The 10,914-nt window shown below is 41.4% G+C and overlaps 1 protein-coding gene across 1 annotated transcript; it reads right to left on the minus strand.

Annotated features, from left to right (window-relative positions):
• Nucleotides 1-430: 430 nt before the first annotated feature.
• agpat4 (1-acylglycerol-3-phosphate O-acyltransferase 4 (lysophosphatidic acid acyltransferase, delta)) lies at nt 431-3,763 on the minus strand. The gene is made up of 8 exons (XM_068741331.1): nt 3,586-3,763; nt 2,696-2,865; nt 2,417-2,578; nt 2,165-2,318; nt 1,936-2,038; nt 1,770-1,845; nt 1,193-1,391; nt 431-587 (listed from the first exon to the last, which is right to left on the minus strand). Exons 1-8 carry the CDS (start codon nt 3,761-3,763, stop codon nt 496-498), a joined length of 1,134 nt encoding a protein of 377 aa, XP_068597432.1. The 3' UTR covers nt 431-495.
• Between the last annotated feature and the right edge of the window lie 7,151 nt (nt 3,764-10,914).

Below are 10,914 nucleotides of genomic sequence, written 5' to 3' on the forward strand. Positions count from 1 at the left end.
CATCAAAAGGTTCTACATTGTTCTTGGTATCTTTACACACCAACCATGAAAAGTGAAAGTGAATCAGAGTTCATGTGTATTTTTAACAGATTTTTTAATCATAAATGGGGTTTTCAATGTTAAAATGTAATATTTTTTCCTGACCTCATTCTGGATCTGATCCAGAAGACATTTTACATAATCGTGCATATCGGACCCCTTTTTGACTGATTTGTGGTGAGTGAATTGAATGCATATTTTTGGAAAAAGCCTCCATTATAAGTAAATGGGAATGAGGAAGTCGAGTGGGGTGGGAAATATCTGAGTGAGAGTGGATATTTCCCACCCCACTCGACTTCCTCATTCTCACATCATGAGCTTCTGCAGCAAACCTTTCCACTCAAGTCTGAACTTGTGAGACCGGGGGGGGGGGAGTCCTGTCAGAGGGAGAAGTGCATATTATACTGCCTGCAGCCTTGCTGTGCACGAAAGCAGCGGCCCTGGTTGGTTTAGCAGTTAGTTGTTGTTTAGAGGAGCCTCCTTAATCCCATAGTTTGAACCTCTGTTGATCTCAGTCTGGCCAATCATCCAGCGAGCCCCGACTGAAGCTGAGAAGGAAAGAGTCAGAAAAGATGTAAGAACAGCATTTGAACAAAAAAACAATGACAGGCTTTGAGATCATGTACAGAATATGTTTGGGGTTTTTCTTTGAAAAATATCTTTATATCTTAGAAAATCTCCCCTTAAAGTATGAGATGACATTTTGCAGTTAGATTTTCACGACATGGATCAATTTGTCACTTTGAAATTGTAGGTAATGACTATGATCTGTCAACAACCACATCTGGAAAAAATAAAGAATTTTGTTCGAATTTAAGGGACAATCAATAATACATTTTTAGAATAGAGCTCATCTCCCTCAAAATAACAGCATGTGACACATTATGAAAACTGTGACATGCTATTGAATAAAATATTTATCCATGTAACACCTCAGTTTACTGTTTAGTTTAGGCAAATGTTAACTAAAAAGTGATAACATTCCTGAATGTTGTTAAGGACATGCTACTAAGAAGGGGGGGGACTTACTTTCGAGTTGTCAAATCTGCTGCTTTATGGAACATTTAAAACAGAAAGGAGCTGGTTAAAATGAGGGAAGGACTGTGAAACCCAGGGTGTCGATCAGGGCAATGATCTCAAGCATTAAACTAACCTGCAGAGCACAAAGCCATAGAAGCCACAACTGTCAAAACTGATCCAGAGCTGACTAGCTGCCAGACGAACAGGCCCAACGGGTAGCTGAGCAAGCAGATCCAGAACAGCCAGTTCATCAGGGCCCAGGGTGGACATGGATGACTCACAGTGGGACCAGGGAAACGTTCTGTCCTCGCATAGTCCGCCTGAAAACTATCCTGTTCAGAGAGGAACGTAAACACAGTAGCAAAGTCATTGAAAGAGGAACAGAAGTTTGTTCTAAGTTAGAGCACTTTGAATATCTTTAGAAATGGTCAAAAATGGCAAATATATACAGCCTTCTGAGATATTTAACATAAGCCAGTTCAAATGAAATGAGGAGCTTAGAACTTGAGGTAAATTCATCTTAAGCGATGGAAGAAGGATGAACATCTTAAACCTAAGGGTCTCCCCGCAGTGTCTTTAAAAAGAGGACGGCCTTCATAAATGCTTCATGTTCATGATTCAGGCTTCAAGGCGCTTCCCGCCGCTGCATGACAGAATCCTGTGGGGGATGCCGAATCCACTAGAAACTTCAAGCTTCGAAACGCTCTCACCTTTTCTTGGTACAGTTTGTGGAGCCAGGCGCCGCACGCCGCTTCGTCTTCTGGGATGAGCTCGAGAGGGATTCTCCTACAAGGAAAAGTGGAAATCAAACCTCTCAGATCGACGGCTGCACCGGTAAATGTCGTGGAATTGTCACAGCAAGAGGCGTCTTTGTACCTCACATATAAGTCTGCGTGATATTTCCTGCCACTTAGAACTCCAAGTAAGGTGGGCGTTTCATTGCCTCTGAAGTTCAGCGTGGAATCATAAACAGCGGCGACTGGAAGAGGCAAAGCAGCGGTTACAGGGAGCCGTCAACCCCATTGGATGTTCTCTTCCACAGACATCCAGCACACAGAGCCAGACGTCTGCAGGTGATCCGTCTTTACCAGTGACGGACACTCACCTACTCCTCTGAGGTTTTGGACAGTTACCCAGAATCCTTTGGTCCGAGGCAGAAGGTGATACTTGAGTTTGGGTAAGCCTTTGCTCTCAGCCACCTGCATGCTGATCTGGTGCTTCTTCGGTGTCATGCGTGTCCCTTCACAGTAAAGCAAAAACTATCCCCCAGGGAAAGTAGATTTGAAAATGCAAATGAGCGTGATGTCAAGTATGAATTTTACTTTCATATTGCTTTTAGAACAAATCTGAAATGTACCCAGAATTTTTCTGGGTAATCCCGCAGGTTCTGCAGACTCTGCGCCACCGTCCTCCGGTCCTCCTCCCACTTCCTCTTACAGAAAACTATCTCCAGGAAGTACCACATCCAGCCAATAATTGGTACATAGGACAATTCTTTTTTAGCCAACACTTTGGAGCTCTGGAAAAGTATCAGAATTAAAGCATGAAAAAATAAATAAATGAAGGACAGAACTAATGTAAAAAAAAAAAGAAACAAATATTTTGAGGTGTGTACAAAAAGGCCAATCTCTCTTACCCCGAGAACTCCAAACTTATCACAAAAAGCCCATCCACACAGGAAGTCGATATCAAAAGTGTGGTTCATAACCACAATCCCATTCTCGTTCCCATACAGGTGAACACTTTTTGGGTCTGTGTAGAGCGTGCATTCCGTCCCAGACCACCACTCCAGGACCGCTACCATCTCTGAGGATGATGATGATGATGAATATATTTATTAGATAGAATGTTAGCGTACAAGTACAAGTACAGTCACACAGTAGAATGTATTACAGTACGAATAAAGTCAAACATCCTGTCTAAGAGGAGCATTTCAAAAAAGCCCTTGCGGTCTTGTTTCCGTTGAAAGTCCTTAGTACATAAATCATCGACATTTAACAGTACAATTTTTGCAATACAAATAAAAATAAAACCAATATTAAATTACTCAATTTATGCAAAATAACATTAGAAAATAAAATAATAATAATAATTTTACACCACAGATGCAAACTTACAATAAATCACACCACAGATGTAAAATGACAATGAATGACAATAAATTACATAAATTTCAATAAATTACCAAGACACTTAATATGTGCAACGTAGGTGGACAAAAAAGGGGGTGGGAGGGGGGGGGGTGATCCGGAGTGAGTCGCGATGACTATCTCCGTTTCTGTCCCCCTAAATTTTTATTATTATTATTTTATTATTACGACACAACAACATATAAAAGATATGTTAAAAGGGATCAGGCTTCATGCAGGCTAAATAGCAACTCAACCGTACGCTCGCAGAGCTTCAATCCTCAGTGCTATCCGAGGCAAGTTACCACGGGGATGATCGCTTTCCTTGCAGTATCGCTAACACAACACAATCAGCGCCAGCATCATGTAAGTGACGTAGAGTAGGCGCAGTACTCACGGCTAGCGATGCAGTAGCCCAGCCTGACGTTGATCCTGCGGGCCAGCTGCTTGTTGACCAGCCACAGGGGTAAAGTGCAGAGCTGCAGCGTGTTAACAATGAGGCCGCTGGCCAGAAACACGTAGCAGATGAGGAGCTGGAACAGGAACTGTGATTTTAGCAGCTGCAGGAGGCCCATTGTTCTGCAACATTTGCAAAAACAGTCATTCGTTACACATTACTACACATGTAATCCTCAATCATAAACATGACTAATGCAGCCCTCATAGGTGGCGCCGCCCTTGAGCCGGTGCCAAGCCCGGATAAAAGCAGAGGGTTTCAGCAGGAACGGCATCCAGCGTAAAACTTTGCCAGAATTAAGCATGCAATCGACTAGAAAGGTGACTAAACTCATTTTATCTATTGAATGGAGCATCTGTGCTGGGTGGTACTGTATGAGTGGGATAGAATGCTGGGACAAGAACTTGGAGAAAACCCCCCCGTTTCAATAAACACTTTGTGCATATAAGCAGATATAATTATCACTATGTTCCAGGCGTTTCCCGGTAGCAGTAAGTAAAATGCAGGCCTGTGTGTGTCTATCATTAGATGGGGTGACTCAGAGCATGCGTTCAGCAAAGGGTTAATATTCGTTTAAATGAATGTGAGCTGCACGTGGCGTTTACCTTGGTGGAAAGGTCGCCCCCCTGAAAACGTTAACTTTAACAATTACACTACTCTATAATAAAATACTAATAATAAAACAAATGACGAAGCGCTTCTTCATGTGTCCGTGTCAGCAGTTGTTTTGATTTCCCTATTTGAGCTCTTGACTCATGAGATAGAGAGAAGCCACGCCCACCAAGCCGCTCCTGTCTCCGACCGACGCCGAGCAGGGACGGGCGTTTCCTCGTGGAAACCGCGGAGCCTGGCTACAAAGATCGTCTATGCACAAAAAAAAAAAAAAAAAAAAAAAAAGGTCGTCTCAGGGCTGCAAGAACACATGACCACTTTCCCCGTGCACGCACGGTGATCGATATCACGAATTTTAAGGTTTATCAAGGTAGATATTCAATTTTATTTTATATATATTTAGTTCTTGGATGATTTGGAATAAGTATTTATTTTTAAAGTATAAACTGCTTTAACTAAGTAGCGATAATATCACAATATTTCCTGATGCTATTTTGGCACCGCACATTGTGTGAGAGTGTGGCCTCCTGTTTATGCGTCCCATTCTCAGTGGGGAAACATAAGAGCGATTGTTTTCAGGAAGAAAAAACAATCATCTCCTTGATTCATTTGAATGGGCGGAGATTCTGAGTCAGGCTGAACAGCGCTGTTTCTTGGTGGACAGCACCCCCTGCTGGTGTCATATGGTATGTGCAAAATGAACATCAGAAAACCGTGGATCTTAAAATGATTTCAGTCAGTATTTAATGTCACTGGAGTAGTTAGAAGGAAAAATGCAATTATTATAACTGTGGGAGCTAAATTATTGAACTCGGCTGTAAATTAGGTTGATTGGCAATGTATAATTTTTAAATTGGTTATTTGTAATAACCAAACTCAAACGGAACATTTTTAATTGCTCAATGCAACATAAAAGTTTAATCCAAAATTCTACTTTTACTGTCTACTATGGTCTCACAATGATTCAACCCTTTAAATATCTAACACTTTGTAGAGGTCAAACTAATTGACTCAAATTGCTAATTAACGAATGTCTTCTGGGATATTTATTTCCTTTCATGTTCGTCTGAGAGACTCCTGAAATCATTTTATTTTGTAGCTCAGTGCTGTGATAGTTTCCCTGCCTTATGATATATTTCTGCCTTTCCAGCTGCAAAGTTTGAGAAAAGCAACAGGAGTTCATTGATGTTTTCATAGCATATAACTTAAAAACTCCACCTAAAAATGTTTTGTGAAGCAAGCATTCAGGCATCACTCAGGTTTTTCACAGTTAAAAAGGAAACCCTGACTGAGATACACTTTCTCTCCCTCTCACAGAAAATATAATTCTTCAGCTGAAAGCAACACAGAGTTGAAATGGAAACATTTACCCACAATATTTTTCCTGACCGATGTTAATCCCACTACATTTGACTTTAATCGTCATTTCATTTTGACCAAAAAGACTATCTCAGACTTTTCCCTCTTGCCAGCCCTGGACGGAAGTAAAGAAGCATTGGAGGCGGCCGAGTTAGATGAGATAAACAAAATAAACGTCCTGTTTTTCACTACCATTGTTTGGAGGCCTTTTGCTGTTTTACCTGCAAAAAGTTAAGCTGCTATTTATATGGAACAGTCCTGCTAAACCAAACACTACCGGTATTTAGGTTGCGACAACGCTACGCCTTTTTGCCTTTGTTATCTGGTTGTTGGAACGTCGGTACTCGGCCTGCAATCATAGTATTATGCCTCCCAGATGGCGTACAGCATGTCCCAGTGTGATATTAATATGGAAAAAATATTGTTCACGTATCCCTATAAATTAACTTAAATGGAAAACATAAATCATGATAAAAACATCTGTCTTGAGGTTGATTGCTAAACTGGAAAGACTAACACTCAGCATGCCTCCTTACCCATAGAGGGTGGCCAGGCAGGAGAGAAGTCTCGTTTGTGGAAAAGTCTAGTTGATGCGAGGGTTTTACTGGATTTGTTGGGGGGGGGTCGGCATCTTACCACAAGGAATTACCTTGTTCCAAGAAATGTCATCTCTCAAAAAAGAGTTTTGTCATCTGCTATAGTTCAGGCCTTTAAAAATATTAGTGAACATTTGAGTTTTGCTCTTGATAATTGTTGTTGTGCAACCTCCCCCATACATTTATTTATTGTCCACTGTTAAAACAGGATTAATGGCTGTAATAATAATTGGAAAAAAAGAAGAAAAATCCTCCGAGCTGGGTCAAACCGAAGAGCGGACGTAACGAACCAGGGCTACATGCTTCTTTGACATTTGGGAATGCTCTCCAACAAACACCAAAACATCAGCTTTTATTTTGCTGTGCAGAGCAGCCTTTAAGTAACGGATTCAGCTTTTACTTTATTACTTATAGAAAGTAATTAGCCACCCGTATGAAAACCAGTCGGCACCTGATATATGTTAGCCAAGATTAAATCAGATTGCCGCTGCCAAAGCCAACAGCTTTCAGCGAGGAAGAACTCTACGCTTGGCTCAGCAACACAGGGGCGATTTGGACAAACATTCTTTAAGAAGAATGCACCGAGGATCAAGCAAAATCACGTCACAAGTGTGATTCATGAGTCGTTTTTCTTTTTAATCTGGAGCAAAAACAGTCAACCCCTTAGCACGCCTCTTTAAGGTCAGAAGACATTTCAAAAAACTTCGCTCGCTAGGCTTCGAGTCTCACCACGACAAAGCCGACGTGCTTATTCCACATTTTGCACTAGATTTATTTACTGAAGTATCATGTGGCTCGGTAACAGCCATGCATGTGATCTAAAGTGTGAGGGGGGGGGGGGAAGAGCAGTCGCACAGTTCCACAACAAATCTGGTGCAAATGTTTTGACCAGACAGCACAGCCAAGCTGACTGGAATGTGACTCCATGAGTGCAAATGGTTTGAATAAACCAAGAAGAACTCTGACCTCCTTAAAGCTGTATTCATTTAGATTTTTGTACAGGCTTTAGTAATTACAGCAGTAAATGTGATTACATTATTATTGATGTCTTGGAATGTCCTAAAAGAGAGAAAATGTGCTTTCATTTTCTATCATTATCCTCTTGGATATTTAATTTATGTATTCCAAAAAAAAGAAAAATATCATGGGACAAAAAGTTAATGTGACACAGTACATTGATGAAGTAATCCAGTAATGAGGTCCTGATGTATGCAGTGTCGGACTGTTTCTATTTGGTATCCCAGTACCAGACAAACTGTGGGCCCCACCGACACATCCGACTGTCAGTGAAACCCTGGGGGACCTTCTTCACTGGTCTCTGGTGCTCGCAGGCCTGACTTGAGCCAAGACGTTCTGGCTCCGTTGAATCTATCTGACGTAATGACGTCACCGAGCTGGAGCAGAACAAAATACTGCCGGGTTATGCAATAGCAAGCCATCTTTATTTTCACGTTTCACTCCTGTCTCTGATGACAGATGCCAGGAACAGGGTAGCAGTAGAAGAAAAAGAAGAGGAAGAAGAAGAAGACTATGCAGCTCACATTACGCACAGACAATAAAATATCCTTTACACCCTACAACGGGCCGTCTAAAAAATCAAAACAATGCACACACACACACACACACACATATAAAATTAATCAGTTGTGACTTCCTCTGATGAATCTTTGTCGACCTTGTGATGACTCAGAAATGTGCGGCCTCGTCTTCACTGTTATTTCAGGTGCAGTTTGAATGAAAAGCGTCTGGATTGCGTGAGGCCTTTACACGTGCCTGAGGCTTTGACCCCCTCCCCACACACACACATGCCTCCTGTGGGCAGCACACTCTGCACCCATCACCGAGCATGGCGCAGGACATGTGTGGTCATGCGTCTGTCACAAACACAGTCTTGCATTTCAACTCTCAGGCAGATGCAGCGTTTTAGCTCCACACTGAGCAACCCGAGTGGCCTTTTTATTCCGGTGATGTCAGATTGTGTCTCATTTCACAATAGATCAGTTGTCTTTTGAACCCATCTATTGCTCAAGGACACTCAAGTAGTTCCGATTGAATCGTCATTCAGATTTTCCAAACCTTTCAACACCTCTCGCGTTACTTTCGGGAGTGGGGAGTTTTGGAAGTCTTCTGGGTCCAAGATGAATGCTTCCTTGTTCCAACGCAACAATGCAAAGCCAATGTGGATTTTCCAAAATTTGTAAACAATTTCATGGCAGTTTACATTCTTGGGCATTAAAAACAAAGAGAGAAGCGATTTACTCAAAAGAAAAGGGGAGTGAGGGATTCCTCACTTGACTCTGCTTTCCACAAAGATATGAGAGGTGTATTTGAGCTGAGTTCTTTTTTTTTTTTTTGCATGTCAGATAAATCAGGCGTTTGAGGGGCTGCAGCTACAGTATATGGACTGTCTGGCTTTTTGCTTTCTGCAAGGTTACTACCAGGCCAAGACTTCATAACATGATTTAAGGAGACCCAATGCAGCTGTTCCCATTTTCACACCAGTGCCATCAGGATTTCTAGGGAAACAAGCCTTTGCTATAAAACCCTGGACTTTTGTAGAGGATCACACTCGGACACCTAACTATCTATGAATGCTGCAGTTGCGCACGGGTTGAATGTACATTCCGAAAGATGGTTGCTGTTTCCAGTCAAGCCATCATCCAAACATATAATCAGCGCTTCCTGGGAAAATTTCCTCTTGTGCTTCTCTCTACTCCTTCATTCTTAGCTTCTTGCCTGTGGAACGTCTCAGATGTCAATCATTTAAGGAATATGAAGCGGAGCATCCCAAAGCCATGAGTAATATATCAAATATGTGGATTCCTGCCGACAAGCTTGGAGCCCTGCCGTGTCCTGCTTGAGACTTGCAGCCTAACGCTTCTGACACCTTTGTGTTCTGGAAGCAATGAGTGAGATCCAGCAAGAACACTGAAGAAATTTGGATTTCCCTTGATTCTGGGCAGAATAAATAAATGTCTCTAGAGTCAAATCTACTGATCGAATAGATGTTTCTGTTGGTACACCCGGTGGAGCGGCTGAGTTTGACAAAGATTTAGATTTTCTTCAAAAAATATATCTATAATTCAGGATGAACTAAAAGCACTGAGAGGTGGATATGTGGGGGATTTTAGACTGTCTGTCTATAGCTTCACTCCAAACAGACAACGACATAAATCGTCTCACCTAAGTCTTGGCAGGAAAAGAGAAAATATATTTCTTAAAATATTAAATTTTCTCTATTTACAATATTTCTCAACAAAAAAAGTCAATATTTTTATATAAAAAAGAAAAATCAATTGTCAAATTGTCCAGGCCTACAGTTATCGACATGCTGTTCCATGTTTTTAATCTATCTTTGCTGATCCTCACAGACCAGAAAGTACAGCATGATCCTAAATGGAGTGGTGAAGAAGACATGAGAAATACTCTAGTTTCCAAAGGGCTTTAACATTAAATAGGGAAACCTCCCTGGTGGCTCACTGGGGTAATTATTTCCCTTGAATGTGGGGAAACCCTGATTTTATCCTGGTTGTGACCTTAAGTGCATCCATGAATGTCTTCCTTATGTTTAAATAAAAATCTGTTTTGCTTTTAAAAACTTTCTGAGTACATGTTTTGTGTTTAGTTTTTTTGCGCCAAAGCTTTTCATTCAACCAGAAACTAATCTATTTATCCTGCTGTATCTGTATATGTAAAAGTACCATATTTTCACAGACACATTCATACATGATATAATAATACAAGCATAGGGCAACGACGAATGCAGAGGAAGTAGAGTTGATATGGATGGCAGAAAGACACTGAGTAGAAGTTTCCTCTTCTAACGGTAGTGCAGCGTTGGACAGGCTGGTATTTCACACTCCTATGACTAAAGGGAACGTCACTCACAGAGTAATTCTCCTTTTGACCTTGTGTTTGGATAAGAGGCTCCTCTAACCACGCTCAGCTTTCAGAGCGTCCCTATGTGCAGCTAAATCTGGTGCCACGCTCTGCATTTCCAAGATAAATATCTATCAGCAACTCATTCAGAAATTATGATCTCATCAATTCAACAGTTTCTTACAAAATGTTGAAAGCTACTTTTCCCCGGTTCAGTGTGTGCAAAATGTTTTCTGATTAATACGCGCCTCAGCAGAAAATGCTGGTTTTTACTGTGTCATCCATTGACATCCTCTGGCAACGCCTTATAAACCACCCTGGAACCAGTCATCAGTGCCAGACCCGTAGCCAAACTGTATCGCCACGTGGACTATTCCAAGAAGCTCGATGCAGCGCTGTGCGAGCTAGGATTTCACTTCAACATTTTCCCTAATAGCACATTTTTCCCCTGCCTTCACCGTCATTTACTTAACCCGTTCACTCCCTTCCACATATTAAGACAAATGTTCTGGAGCAAACCACAGATCAAACCTCTTCATTTCTCTAAGTTGGGGTCTGCAGATATCCCAGACCTCTGACCTCTGTATTAAATGAGGGGAATTTGATGTTTAACTGTTGCGTCTCTAATGTTTGTTCACCCTTCATTGGGTGATCATGACATTATTGCCCACATTTTAGTGATTAGCTCTTCCTCCCCATTAAATTGTACTAATTTTCTATAAAGGACTATGTGTCTCAGTGATGTCAGAAAAACAAATACATTTGTTTAAGAGAACATGAAACACTTGGGATTTCCTGCCATGAGTGTACTATCATCTAGATT

The sequence above is a fragment of the Brachionichthys hirsutus genome, chromosome 7 (assembly GCF_040956055.1).
Source record: "Brachionichthys hirsutus isolate HB-005 chromosome 7, CSIRO-AGI_Bhir_v1, whole genome shotgun sequence".
Classification (NCBI taxonomy): Eukaryota; Metazoa; Chordata; class Actinopteri; order Lophiiformes; family Brachionichthyidae; genus Brachionichthys; species Brachionichthys hirsutus.